The 15446-nt window shown below is 44.7% G+C and overlaps 1 protein-coding gene across 6 annotated transcripts in view; it reads right to left on the bottom strand.

Moving 5' to 3' along the window:
* Positions 1-14685, bottom strand: part of MAP3K20 (mitogen-activated protein kinase kinase kinase 20) — a 92609-nt gene extending 77924 nt beyond the window's left edge. Inside the window, exons 1-2 of one of the 6 annotated variants that reach the window (XM_027461181.3) lie at positions 14256-14685; positions 8158-8347 (exon numbers count right to left, since the gene is read on the bottom strand). In XM_027461181.3, the coding sequence (XP_027316982.1) occupies positions 8158-8316 (159 nt within the window). In that variant the 5' untranslated portion in view covers positions 8317-8347; positions 14256-14685. The other 5 variants (XM_027461183.3, XM_027461180.3, XM_072040951.1 and 2 more) reach the window with 5 other exon arrangements.
* Positions 14686-15446: the final 761 nt, after the last annotated feature.

Below are 15446 nucleotides of genomic sequence, written 5' to 3'. Positions count from 1 at the left end.
CTCTTAAAAAGGAAACTTTCTCTGTCAGCACCTTAATAAGTGGCAATAGGTAAACGTGCAATAACCTTTACAGGCAGAGTTGCATCATTTACAATTAAAACCAGATTAATTTTGATGTGTCCCTTAAAGTTAGAATCTATATGCTTGTCAGCTTTGTTTTCAATGAAATCTTCTGCCCCAGACCCTCTTGCAGCTCATGTGTAACCAGACAAAAATTAAGGACAAAAAGGAAAAAAAAAAAAAAAAAGAGGCTAGAAAAGAAGAGCGTGTCCAGTCCTATCGAGATTTTTACTGCCCTCTTAGGAGGACAAAACTCACTGTTCAATATGCCATTGCTGCAACGCACATAGCAGGTATTTCAGGGGACCCCCAACCAAAGACTGCATCTCCTGCACTCAGCTTTAAATGTAACAAAGAGTAGAAACTGTGCTATGACCCCAAAAGACAGGACTCAGATCACAGCTCCAGCACAAACACTAAACTGCATTTGATCAACCACACACTTATGTGCAACAATCTAGGAATGTTATTAGATTCATAAAATACTCAGCAGCAACTTTATTACCAACAGAAACAATAATTTGTTATTCCACGTACTGCAATGCATGTGCATTATTTAATTAGAACCCCCAGGGACTGCAACAGCAGTGGATTTCAGTGCTGGTCCCAGACCTTTAACTTGTCCCCATCCCTCAAAGCACTTGATACTCAAACATGCAAGTGCTTACTATAAAGTTACTAACAGATTTCACCTGCAGCAGGATTTTGTTACTGTAACTTTGTCTTAAGAAACTTACACACTTAAATTAAACTACAGTTACATAAAAACTAACTTCAACTGTCTCACAACTTCTTGAGTCTGCAAAGAGCACCTCAAGAGAAAAGGAGCTCTTCTACATCCATGAGATTTCTAGTGATGCTTCAGTACAGCTTCAACATCCCAGAATACCATTTTGCAGTTGATCACTTCAACAGAAACCCAGGGTCAGTGAATGTCGTGGGAGGGGACACAAAAGAGCCACAATTTGATGTCAAGGGTTACTGGCATGGAGAAATAAGCAATGCAACCTCTCCTCCAAATTGTAAATAATAGCTGAGCCCATGCAAAAAGACGACTGAAAAGGGAAAAATATATCTAGACGGGAAAAACAAAACCAAAACTTAATCATGGCTAAGTATCTACTTAGTACCTACTGCCAATTCCAGCCTACTGCCAACAAAAATTTGCAGCAGATTGACAGAATAATATTGAAAATAATACAGAATGGAATTAAATTAATTGTGAAATGGAAAAATGGAAGAATATTAAGGAATACCCTAACAGGCTGGATACTGCGGGCAGCAAGAAGGATAAGACAGTGCTTTTTTAATAATTGACAAAAACAGGTTTTCTCCATTACAAAAACAATATTTATTCACAATTTGTAGAATTGTGGTGTTAAAACTTGTTCACCTGATGAGTTGCACCTTCTGAAAAGGGAAATGTAAAGATAACTGAGTTGAAAGGATCCAAGACCTCACAGAGATACTACTCCTACATAAGGGATTGGATACACGACATGTTTCTGTGCATCAACCAAGCTCTGGCAACTGCCTGCATACTCCTGACCAGCAGCACCGACAAAGCAGTTCAGCTTCACTCTTACAAAGTTCAAGACAATTCAAGAGAATCAAGTGAAAGGAAGCAACACAGAAAACCTGCTGCTTTTTTATTAATTTACCTGTCTATCAGGCTTGTTTGTTATTGTTCACAGCTGTCCATCAGCCAACAGAAGGAAACATGAACTTAATCCTTTACAGTTTCAATACAAAATCTGCTGGTTTAGCAGATAAAAAGGGATAGGGTAACTTCTTAAATATGGCTACAGCAAGATTCACAAACACTTGTAAAACTGCTTTTCATTTATTGCAAGCTAAGATAACAACATCAACAGTCACTACGTCTCAAGTGACCCAAAATAACTTTTGAAACCACAGAGTGCCAGTCTGAGCTGTGCCACGCCAGTTTCATTGAAGTTGATGTTTAAATCAAATTAAGCCAAAATTGGCTTGATTTAAAAGAACTGCGTATATACAAACCAGTAAGAAGCTCAAATTAAGCTGGACAAAATATCTCACTAAGCTACACTACTTGTAATACAAATACTCATTATTTAGATGAAGCAACTCTGAAAGATGTTACTCATCTCATGAAAAACTTAGTACAAAATGTTTAAATACACGAGTAAAAAAATAAAAATCCACCCCAATAAAATGCAGCAAAATACAGACCAGTATGTTTCTGTGCCTGGACAGCTACGTTTCTGAGAAAATTTTGAGGAGCAGAGACAAAGAGGAATAAAATACCTCTTTAAAACAGACAAAATTAAAATAATGCCTGTTCTTCCCAAGAATAAATGTATTCTGATAATGTTACATCATTTTTTCATTAGGCTGGTATCTGCAACACATATTCTGCCCAAGTCTTATCCAAAGCATCCACTCCGAAAGTCTCTTACACTTTCTTGAGACCTGAGAACATGTAATTCCTTTAAAAAATAATGTCCTTCAGAAAATGTCCCTTGAATGTAGGCCAAAAGCAGGGTAAAATCAAAAGCAGATACAGCCAGAGATTTGTTGCAGAAGCCTGTACTATCAAAATGGTTTATTCTGAGGCACAGAATATAAAACAGTTGCAGCATCTGAACTGATTTTCACAACTGCCACAGAATAGCAAGGATACTGAGTATCCTGATACCATTATGGGGGTACCTTAGTGCTCAGAGAAGTGGGAAAAGCCATTTCCTTTACCAAATTATAAAAAGAAACAGAAAATCCTACAAAATAACCATTCTGTTAAAAAAAAAAAAAAGACATTTTAAGATCCCCCTTCGACATAGTAAAATACAGTTTTATTTCTTTTCAGCTGTTCACAACATGCAGCAGCATTTCTTTAAATAAAGATGGGGCTGAAAATGTTCCCATGAGATCACTTAGTTCAGGGATGTTTAATTAAAAAAAGTGAATTCTAGTTTTCCTTCATCTGTTCATGTCTCTCTGGAAAGTTTGTATATTTCATGCCTACACCTTCTATAACATATACTCTAGGTCATCTTTTACGCTCTTTAGCAATACTGTGTGCATCCCAGGATCACATGTTGGAATCCGTGTGTTTGTTGCCCCTCCTCTCTGTGTCACAATCAAGTAAATGTAGACATTTCCTGACAGATGTCATCCTGAATCACTTTAAAAACTGACCGATTCAGAAATGAAAGGGGTAAGGGAGTAGAATGTCCTAGAAAGAGCTAATAAAATAATTTAAAAAGCACCAAAACTGCTCTTCATTACAGCCAGATCCCAGAATGGACAAGTCATTCAAGGCTGGCACCCAAGCACCCTTAATAGCTATAAACTGCAAGCAAAAACATCTACTATTTTTAGTCCTGTCTGGGCTACGTATCAATTTCAATTCGGTTTGGTTTGTTTTGCTTTATTTTACTCTGTTGTTTTTCTCTTGTTACTCTTGAAAGTCATTCCCAGTCCTTACTCTTATGACCCACATTAAAATTACCACATACTCTTTTAAGAGTACAAACATGACTGAGGTAAGCTTAGTGACATGCCTATGATTAAACTTAATTCATTCAGTTTGGATGTTACAGGCACAATCAATGCCTTCTGGACAGTCTCTTCCAAAAGGAACCATAAAATAAAAAGAGGGAACAAGCTGCATTACTTTCCATATGAAAAGTTTTATGATATGATGCAGTTGAAAAGATCCCCTAAAGCTTATTGTATATAATGCATATGTACAAAAAAAAAAAAAAATAAAAAAAATAAACCTGACAATATAGAATTAATTTCTATGGTAGCCAGACTTCCAGCAATACTGCCTCAAAACCTGTAAGAACATGTTTTTGTTCTCAAGCCTCATAAAATCCCATTCCATCACTCAGACATGACTGAACAAAACACGCACAGTTAACAGTATTCAGTTCAACATTTTTTATGCCCGAGTGGCTGTTAGTTCGTCAGAAGCACTTTCCAATAGCTTTCAGGTGCATTTTACACTGTTTTACTCCTGCCTCTCTCCGTCACTGGCATGTGGCTGCTTCAGAGCAGGGCCTGTGCTGGGAGGAGGTCCAGGACCAGCCATACTGAGTGAAACCAAGCCACCCTCTACCTCAGCCCTGTGGTTTAGCAGCTGAAGTAAGCTAACCACAAACAACGCTGCTGCCCATCAACTGCACAGAGGCCGTTCATGGCTCCAGAGAGCAGACACGCTGCAATTAAACACAAGTTTCAGGTAAGCTCCAGCAGCAATAAACCTCACAGTGACGCAGCGCAGTCCTGACCGGGTGCCAAGAAGGACTGAAAAACAGCACCAAAAACACAGCCTTCAACACGGTGACAGCCAACAGGTGAACCTGGGAGCCGCACAGACAGACAGAGGAGGTAGATGCTGTTTGGTGAACAGCGAAGGCATCCAACAGCAGGCTGTAACATTTTGCTCAGGCAGGTATCTGCTCTGGATAATGGAGTCAAAAAACTGCAAGCAATTTGCAGAATAAGGCCTTTGGCCCATTCACTCCCATCTGCTTCAGCAGGAGACAAATTATGGGCCTATCCAATAACTCACACAAATTGTTCACAAAAATACCAAATAACTTTCTGAGTAGAAGGTGTGTGATTTTCTTCAATGAGTGCACATAATTATCACTTGGGGCAGAAGGAGCAAGCACACATCCTACTACAGGAGACATTTCTGCTTCCCCTGTATGCATCACAAACGTCATGCTGATAGTTTCATTTTCCATAAAACAACTCACAAGGAACTACTGTTCCTTGCTTAAAACCAAACCCTGCTAAAGTGCCTGTACAAGACAGTAAAACTGCAATTTAATTTTGTTTTTGCTGTTACTTAATCACTCAAGACACACTCTTACAGTTTACCTAATCGGCCTAAGTCTTGCCCAGAGCTGCAGATCTGATACTCTAATCAAGGCCTGGCAGAGTATTTCTCTCTCTCAGTACACTTATTTAGCTGCTCTCATCCACATAAACATGCACCTCTTCCTGTACAGTCAGATTTTACTATCTCTCCATAAGAAGTTAATGTCTTGCAGAGATCTTCCCATTTTCCACATTTTAAAGACTTTTGAAGAAATCTGCCTGAGCTACACCCTTTCAAGTATTTATTAGTTTTTCCGAGTACATATTTTAGTATGAGATGCTGCTATATACTGGAACAAAAAACTCTTTGTTTTACATGTCAGAACCTACCAGTCACTTGGCTAATAGAAAGCCTTCAAGATATTTACTGTTTTTGTTTGGTTTGTTTAATAAAATGAAGCACAGATACAACATATTTGCAGAATGACACCACTGCTCTATTGACTTGGCTTGTGCCCTTGGACTCAGCAAGCATGAAATTCCTCTGAGCAAGCTTTTCCCAACGCCTCTGTTTTCTCTTTATTCAGTTGTTATGGATTATTGGCAGCAGTTAAGAGAAATGAAAGACAATCAGTCACGGAGTTAAAAAGGACACTTCCTTTCAAAGAAGTCAGAAAGGGCAACAATTAGTTTTCCGGACTAAATGCAAGCTGTCCAAATATCTACATACAGTTTGAGCGAGTTATTTTTCTAGTGCTATCCGAAAAGTCATTGACTCACCATGACTTTAAGCACAGTTAAGTCACAGACGTTCAATATTGTCATCACTACAGATAAACATACTATGGACAAACATGCTGCATACTACATATGTAAACAGACTGACAGCCATTAGGGTCAGAAAAGACCTTCAGATAGCTGAGTCTTGCCTCCAGTGTACCACACACAGGCCACCATGCCTCACCGAGCTCTCTTCTGCTGAACTCAACACCATGACAGAAGCAGTTGTCCAAAAAGACATCTCAATGTGAAGACATGAAGAGATGGAAAGGATTCTCCATCTTCACTCCATCCCCATGTAGTCTTTTCCAAGTATTACTCATCCTCACTCCTTATAATTTGTGCTTTATTTCCCATTTTAATTTGTCTGGCTTCGGATCCCAACCTTTAGTTCTTGTAATAACTTTTTGACACTAGATTAAACAAGCCCAGAGCATTTTCTCCATATGAAAATGCAATTGTTGTAAACAAGCTCTTACTTTTTTTTAATTCCCCAAGGTTTTCAACAGACTGATTCTGGCAAATCTTTCTAGACTTACCTAAGGTATCACGACTTGCCTCTATGCTGCCTCTCCAGAAACCTTTCAAGATAAATTGCCCATACCATGCTGCTCACAACTAGAACCCATCTTGCTAGCTTAGGTTCCAAGTGGTGACTGGCATGAAGAAAAACACGCAGATTTTGTACTTGAAGGCACTTGCCCACTTCTGCTGACAATCCTTTCTGTCTTACCCACAGACACACTCCCCTGCACCCCCATACTTTCCACTCGCTGAGTGTATTTTGCAATTCCCCTGGGCTGCCCCTCCAGTTTGTCAGCATTCCTTTAGAAACAATCCAAGGAGGACTGCTCCCACTGCCTAACACCCTTTCCCCAGCGCGACTTACCCAGACAAACCATGCCCGCTTCTTACAAATGACTTGATCCTCATTTGTATATGCAAGGACATTATTTGTAACAGCACCATGATAAGCTAGAAACTATACTATATTATTTCTAGCATACAGTTTCCTTTTCCCAGTGTGTAACCTGTACCCCTCACTACAAGTTGAACTTTGCATTTCAATGTTTAGAAAAAATGTCATCGGAATGGTCCAGCTGCGTCAGGTCATACATAAACTGTCCTACTTCCTCCATTATTTCCCATTCCACTAAGGTTTATGCCATCACAAGTTGTAGTAATACTGTTTTTAAGTAGTCTTTCAGTATGTAACAGGTCTAACTAATACAGACACATATATTCAATAAAGATCTGATCACTGCTGAGATCCGCCAGTCAGATGATTTTCAAGCAGCATGTTACTGATGTCGCCTAGCACTGATTTTACTTGTCTTTTCATTTTTAATATTTGTTAATGTTAAAAGACAAAGAGAAAAGTATACAAATTGACATTGGACAGAACATGTACCTCTTCTACCATCCTCAATAGAAAAAACATGAGATCCACATTATTTTACACAGTAACTTGCTTAATCATGATCAAACATGCTTATCACATCACTATGCATGACGCAATTGGGATAACTCTGTTGCTGCAACAGTAGGTGAATCTTGGTGTCTGGTTATTTGCTAAGCATGTCGTCCTCAGAGCTGCTTTGCCACAATTCAGCTTCTAACTCTCTTCCTAAAACACTTTGAGGGTATTGCATAGAAGACATAAGATGCATACATATGTGTAAGATATACCATGCTGGAATGACAGCCCAGTGCTGTCCAGTGCTACACCAGCGCAGCCTGGCTGCTGCGCTAGTGGCAGACCTGCACGCAGACTGGAGCTCTGGAGGACTGCAGGCACCGCAGAAAGCTAAGGGTCAAGAGGATTTTCAGGTAAACCTCTTACGGCTGGCCAAGTTGCAGTAAGTAGTCATTCTGCCTTTTCCCACAGAAGTGCTGAAGGACCCGTCTGTCTTCCAGCCACACAGGAAGCCACTGGAGAAGGCAACTAGTATAATGGTTAGCCTTTAACCACACCGCGAGACAGGGCCAGGCAGAGGCGCACCTGTGAGCAGCTCAGAGCTCACAGAGCCCCACATGAACAGCTCCTGCAGCAGCAGGGCAGAGGCAACACCTAGCAGTACATGTGATGCCTACAGCAAACGTACAGGCACCAGCCACAGCTCTTGTGAGACTACATGTAAGGACAAAAGCAAGGCAGGCAGAGCCAGTGAATGCTAAGTACTCCTGCCTAGCAATGTGCCCAGTGGAATCAAGTGGAAATTACTAGCTCCACAAGTGCAGGAGCTTTTCTCCTCCTCAGGGTCATGACAGAGAGGAGCTGCTACACAGGAAAGGTAGGGGAGGGCAGCAAAGACACAGTAAAACAAGAATGTTTTAAATCAGACACACTCAGGCAGAGCCCCCTCAGTATGTATTTGTTGTAACAACATCCAGTTACAGGTTTTTGTAATTAAACAAACAAGTTGGATTGCTTCAATTAACTCAAGAATTGAATGTATGTCCTTGTTTCCACAGCAGACAAAGAAATTAAAAGTAAACTCTTACCTCTTTTTCTATTTTGAGCAGCTTCTTTACAGCCACCTCCTTGTCCTGAGAAATCCATCGGGCTCGATAGACACTCCCGAAACTCCCTCCACCGCAGTTCTCAAAAAACTGCAAGTCATCAAATCTAATTTGCACAAATGAAGCACTGGTAGACGACATCTCATAATGACAAAATATACCACAGCAAAATCTGTGAAGAGAAAAGCTGTAATTAATACTCACTCCACGGATTTATGGACATTCTTACCTATGTTCAGACACCCCAAAACAAGAACCTGTTGCAACAAGCACACTGCAGTAAAATCCACCGAGCATAAGAGGAAAAAGTCTAGGAGCTCGCAGCCCAGCAGGCTATGCAAATGTTTACATTATTTGCACAAGCTATTAGGAACAGCTGGGAGACAGAAAGGACTAAAAATACTCTGCAGTTACGCGGAGGTCTCCCGAGCACCTTGGAAGGAGCTGTGCGAAACGCAAGCGCGTCACCACGCTCCCCAGCACCGAGCCCGCTGACGGACGGGAAATGTGCTTTCAAATCCCAGCTTGCATAGGAGCTCAGGCATGCGAAGCACGCGCTCTTGCCTGTTGTGATCACTTTGCACGACACACAGCACCCTGCGCCGGGCTGCCAGGCGCACGGCGGCACACACGGGGCGCGCGCTGCCAGCCAGGTAGCAGCACTCTTCACCAGGGTGCAGAAAAACCTGCCCACAACAAAAGTCTTTTTCCAAATGAGTCAGTTCTGTTCACATGTTACAACAAAGTGTAAGCACACAGTAATTTATCTGGGTTGCAATATGTGAAATTCTGCAGCCTGTGCCAAGACCGGCTTCGGCGGTTTTGAGAGACGATCCATCTTTGCTGCCAGGAGAACAGAACGTCCTTCTCAGAGATTTCAAAGTGATAAACCTCATGCCTGCAGCAAATTTCAAGCAATATTATCACCTAAGTGAGTGAACAATGACTAATTTTAGGTTTCTATCTTTTTTTTTTTTTTTTTTTTTTAAATGGTATTAGATGGGAAAGCTTCAACTTCTCTGGAGGAGCGCAGAGCAGGCAGGATCCCGCAGAACCTGCCACATGCTGTCTGCAGGACCTTGAGGCTTGTGGTAGGAACCTGCACCAGCTTAGACCAACAAGCTTTAATCCCCACCAAGAGTCACTATACAGGCAGCTAACGAAAGTAAGCTTATCAGTGTAAACTGAAACAGAGATAGGTCTGAGCAAAATAAACAAAGAGATACTGTTTTGCTGGTGAAAGTTACACCTCCAGTTATACTGATCTATCTACGGGATCAAAATACAACACAAGTTCAGGAGCCTCCAGCCTGCAGGGCTTTCTGAGATAGTACAAGACACCATGTGCTTGGGAACTGCATCTGTGATATACCTAGCTCTGCCTGCTGTAAAAAAAGCTGTCCCTTTTGTAACAGAAACAGACACACGTTTCCTCTCCCAGCTCTCCTGAATTTGTGCATAATTTGTTAAACATTTTGAGATCTCATTTGACGAGAAATTTCTGTCCCCATTTGGTTGCAGCAATTCTCTAACTGAGAGATGAGGATACCAAAGTATTTTTCTGTATGTTGTATAAGATAACAAACAGCCTTTTCTGAAACTGCATGGTGTGTTGCAGGTCTCTTCACTACCCACAAGGGTAAAGGCAATGGCTGCCCAGGCCAGGACAGCTTTAACATGTTTATAGAAGGCATCACGTTTTAGAGGGAGCTGGCTTCAACCATGCATCTTGCTGACAAACAGTCTGCAATGCTCTGCAGGAGGCAACAGTTTCTGTTGCCAGCTCTGCAAGCTAGCACAAGGGTCATCCCTGCACCAGGAAATAGTCTCCTTCCAGTATCCCGTCAGCTCCTTCTCTAAGTGCCTGAACTCTTCTTTTGACCTTTTGTTCTTGTTTTAACCTTGTCAATGTTGTCATTTGATTTCCTTTCATCTCTTATGTACCTACAGAAGATTAGAGTCATCCTTTGTACTGCCCATCATATACTTTCTTTAAGGAAAGCTGAAGGGAAAGGAAATCAGTCCCTTCTGCAAATCAGGAGCATAATGAAGGCTGTTCTAACTTTTGCTTCTTTGCCAATGCTGCTTAATTACCTGGTCCTCAGAAACAAAAGCTCATTTGTCATTTTTAACTCAGCAGTTCTTCAAAGGCAATGCTGTGTACATGCATCTCACGCATATGTGACACTTTATAGGCAAATAAAACAGGTAAGCTTCACAATCCAGAGACTCATTTAAGCACGTGGATAATTATGCTCTGGTGAATAATCTCCTTACTGATGACAGAGTTATTCAGAAGAGTAATGTCACTCACAGGCAAAAGTATATGCACCACAACTGGACCATAAATTAAAGAGGAAAGCGTGAACAGCTGATAACAGATGGTTGTGTTGGAGATGGCAGAAGGAACACAAAACCAAGCGAAAACAAAAATGCATCAAAGGAAACAACTATTTCTGGCCTTTACTATCTGAATTCAATAGTTCTGAAAAGTTGTCAAATTATCTTAAATTACTCTTCACCCAAAAGAACCAAATTATGCATACAAACAAGTGAATTATTTAACTTTTGAAAGTTACACCAGCATGGAACTAAATGTTGTTCTAAGATTTCACTGAAAACAGACATCAACATTTACTAGTATTGGACAAAATCCACACCAGACACTTGTTAAATGCAAGCAAGTACCTTTCTGTGTGTCCTCCCTGCTGTTTAAAAAATTACCCATTCCTAAACATTTCTGCAATTATAGTGCAGTGCCCGGCACACAAGCACTTGCAGAAGCTACTGTTCATTATTTAAACACCTTTTCAAATGTATCTACAATAGTCAGCTGCAGATGCTACCGTCACCAGCATACAGTAAGTAATATAATATAAAGAATGATTCATGGATTTGCATTAAGTTCCCCCAGAAGTTTTCTTCCAGAGAAAGTGGAAGATATTTACCCAGGATGCTAAATGAAGAGAGATCGGTAACTAATGACAGCCTAAGTCAGGTATACAGTTTTCTTCCTCTAGATGAAAGAATAAACCCGTTTAAATATTACTCCATTTTTCTTGATGCAAGGTAGTTAATCCTCAATTAGAGGGATCAATCCCTTTGTTATGTTTGAGAAAACAACTGTTTAGAGTAACAACTGCATGTGACAATTACACACACAGTTATTAACTTGTCACCGTGTTTTAAGAGATATTTAACAATCTTAGTTTACACCATTGGTTAAGAAAAATATCTGGTATTTCCTTAAACTCCATATTCTTCTACTTCTATCCAAAACAAGTGCATCATTCTGCCCACGTGTCGCACATTTTCAGGCCGCAGGCTTTCCAAGCCTGGAGAGCAGCCCCTGCTTGGGGCCGCGGCGAGGCAGCAGGCAGCTCCTGCTGAGCAGGCACGCAGCAGGAGGAGGGCTTGGCATCAGCGCTGCCCTTCCAAGGGGGCACAGCTCGGGCTCCCCAACTACTGCTGTCATTTAGCACGGGGAATGCCACCTCAAGGGACCCTGCTGCTCGCTGTCTATACAGTGAAAGTGTCACAGTTCAGAAACTGAACGACAAGTATTCGAAGAAATCATCTGATTGCTGGTTATTGCAATTATTCCTGCGGGATCTTTGGGGGAAAAATGAGCTTGTGCCTCTTCAGGTGTATTTCTAACAAGTCACAAGTCACATTGTAATCGTGCAAGAAATATCACCACCTTCTCCTGTGTAGATTGTTTTCCTTGTAGTAACTTATTTGAGCAGGACATTAGAAGCTGGTCATTTCACACCACAACGAAACAGATCTAAGCCGCCTCTGGCAGTATTTAGCATGCAGGGTACTAACAGGGTGCTATTACCCAGAGCCACTTTCCAGCAAGGTATTAAGCCATGCTCAGTTCAGTGCAGTAATATAAATGCTGAGTGTGTGAAACCGCCTACAACGAGCCATTACCGACCTTTTGAAATTAAAGCATTTTGGGGGGAGCAACTGGCACAACCGCACTGCCCTGCACCTTCACGTACTGAAACAGGATGCACTCAGCAGTACCCCAGTGCCCAAAAAAAGTGCCGCGCAGCAGGGAAACTGCCACTCAGCAGCACTCTGCTATATTCCAGCACAAACCAGAAGGCCCTGCTGCTTGTCACTCAGCTACTGCTCCCCGAGCATGGGTGGCTTCCCCTGATGGGCCTGCACGTTAGAGACAGGAGGGAGGGAAGAATTTAGCACAAACTGTACTGTAACTGCAGCTCGGTGCACGCCTGTCAACTTTAAATTGCATCCCACACCTTGCATGTGCACCTGACGCTTTTGAAATATCCGATCACTCAAAAAGTAATAATAAAAAAACAACCTTGACAATTTATTCAAGGAAATGCCTTTGTAACTCTCTCCCCCAACTTCACTGTGTGACTCCATGAAGCCTGATTCAGTGCTTCTTTCGGGAAGGCATCCTGCCAACATATTGCCAATAAAGTAGTAGCACACTACACTTGTGCTATCTTAAAATACACAGCAGAATGTGCCAAGTTTCCTTATTTGGCAAAACAGTCCTTTTGCTTCCAGGATCTTTGACCATCCATTTTTAGATCCTAATCATCCTTTGTATCCAACATGGCCTACAGTCCTCGAAGATACCAACCTGGATTTCTGCAGCAGCACACTTATTTTGACTTCAAAACCAAAACAAACTAAAAGAAAACGCACACTAAAAGAAAACCAAGCCAAAATATGGTTAACCATTGTCTTTTCTAACAAGAACACTGACACGGAGTTGTAGTAATATCGACCTGCAAGAGGTATTGCAGAAAGAGAAGTTCTTATAAATAAAAGACCCTTTAATCATATTATGAGCTGTTAATTGGTAAGATACAAACAAACTCCCTGCACACTCCTGAACTCAATATATCTCAATCTGCCAATAGGTTAAAATAAAACCAACAACCCCTGGATTTCCTAAACTTTCTTGATCTGATTTAGCAGCAGCAGTGCAGATGCTGGGACTCGGGGCAGCGTTCTGCCTACCTCGGCTACAAGAGCAACAACACTCGAGCCTTTGTCAGAGCACGAGAACTTTGTAAAACTTCCATTAATAAGATTTCTAATTTTATTTGAATTTATATAGACATCAGTGCTACAGGAAAAAGACCTCAACTCAGCCTAAATAATTTGAGTACTTCAGGAAGCAAACTATTCTATTTTCAAACAGATCTGCACCAACGGCGGAGGCCGAAGGGTCTGAACGCCTCTCTTTAAATAGAAAACATTTTATCTCAGGGCAACGCCGCTGCCCTCGCTTCATTCACAGCGGTGCCCGCCGGGAGGAACCTGCACGAGGTGCGGCAGCGGCGGCACCGCACTGACACCTGTGTGCGGGCCCAGGGGACAGCAAAGCCCCACCTGGGCACCACCACTCGTGGCCACGGGACCCCGGCCTTCGTCGTGGCAGCGCCCGCACGCCCTCTCGCCTGGGCCACGCCGCGCTCCTGGGCTGCCACCGCCTGCAGCGCGCCGCACCGGCAGGAGAAGAGGCCAGCTTCGGTGGACTTACAATTTGAGGCCAAAGTCCTGGAAACACCGAACTGCGCGGCGCCAACGGGCAGCCCTGAGGCTCTCAGAGCTCGCCCCGTGCCTTCAACCACCCAGCCCTGCTCCTGGCGCTCGGGGAAGCGGCGGCCCGGGGCCCCCCGACGGCTCCCCAGCGGCACACACGAAGCCTCCGGTGGAAAGGGCCAGGCGTGGGCAGGGCTGGCAAAAGAGGGAAAAAGGAAAGAAGTAGAAGAAAGGAAGAAGCAGCAGAAGGGAAGCAGAGCCTGCCGGCGCACTTCACAAGTTCAGAGGGGAAAAGGAGGGCGGGGAGAGCCCCGCACGTCGAAGCGCAGCCCGGGGGACCCCACGCCGAGCACCGCGCCGCAGCAACACCAACGGGCCCCGGCCCCGCGCCTCCCCAGCGCAGACCCGTCCCGACAGCGCCGACATGTCCCGACAGCGCCGACATGTCCCGACAGCGCCGACATGTCCCGACACGCGGCCGAGCGGCAACGCGCGGCCCCGCCGCGTCCCGTCCCGTCCCGTCCCGTCCCGTCCGTGCCCCTCACCTTCCCCGAGGGACTCCGGGCTGGCGGGACCCGAGCGGCGCCGACCCCGAAGCCGCGGCCCGCGCGCCGCAGAGGGAGGGAGCGCGGCTGGGAGGGGAGGGGAGGGGAGAGGAGGGGAGAGGAGGCTGCAACCGGCGCGACCGCGGCTCCCGCCCCGTCCCCCGCGCTTCCGGTGCGTGCCGGGGAGCCGCCGCCGCCGCCCCCGCGCCGCCCGGCCCCGGCACCACCCGCCCGGGGGGCCGCGGGGCCGGAGGGACGGGGCGGGGCGGGGGGCTCGCAGCCCCTGCCCTGGGGACAGCCGCGGTACCGGTGGGCTCGTGACGGGTCACCGAGGGCCGCGACGGGCAGGTGCAGCCCCGTCCCGGGCCCGGCTGCCCTCGGATGGCCGCCTCGGGTCGGGCAGGAGGCGGGGAGGCGGCCCCGTCCCCAGCGCAGCCCCTACCCGAGGGTGTCGGTGGCAGCGCGGTGCTGGGCCCTCACGGCGGGCTTTTGGGGGACTGGGAATGGGGGAGCGGGCTGTCACGTCTGAAGGAAGTGACTCAAAGGGCTCGGGGGCAAGCAGAATCGCTGTCCTGGGGCAGACGCGTCCCGTGGACGTGATGGCACGTTTCTCGTGTTGGCATCGTGAAGGCTTCGGCACAGGGCCCATCGCTGCCCTGCCACGCTCCCCGGAGTGGCCAGCACTGCCTGCACGGCGGCTTCATGTCCGCTGGTGCCTCAACCCCCTGTTACCCCTCACATCATCACATCACATCACATCACATCACATCACATCACATCACATCACATCACATCACACTGCTGCTACGTGGATGTGTCGGTGCACCACGTAAAAATCAGCCGCGTAGCGCAGTGACTGGTGAGGAGGTGCACAGCATCATGTACGTGGCCATACATCGCGGCGATGGATGGTATCGGGATGAATCATGGAGATGCTCTTTACCGGTGAATCAAATCCAATGATCTCACAAACATCAGAGGCTTTTACCCAAGGCAAGGGGTAGGCTGGTTAAAAGTTAAAACAGTGGAGCACAAGTACACATTTCTGGGCACAAAACACGTTATTTAAGTGTTCCACGAGAGTTAACCAGAGTTTACCAAGACACGAAGCAGTCAGTGCAGAAAGTACCCAAAGAGAAAGCCCAACAGCATGCACTGGCGGCCTCCCCTCTGCTCTCCTGGCAGGATGAG

This window comes from Anas platyrhynchos, chromosome 7 (assembly GCF_047663525.1).
Source record: "Anas platyrhynchos isolate ZD024472 breed Pekin duck chromosome 7, IASCAAS_PekinDuck_T2T, whole genome shotgun sequence".
Classification (NCBI taxonomy): Eukaryota; Metazoa; Chordata; class Aves; order Anseriformes; family Anatidae; genus Anas; species Anas platyrhynchos.
Note: the sequence above shows the minus strand (reverse complement) of the source record. Positions and strands in the feature narration are given on the sequence as shown.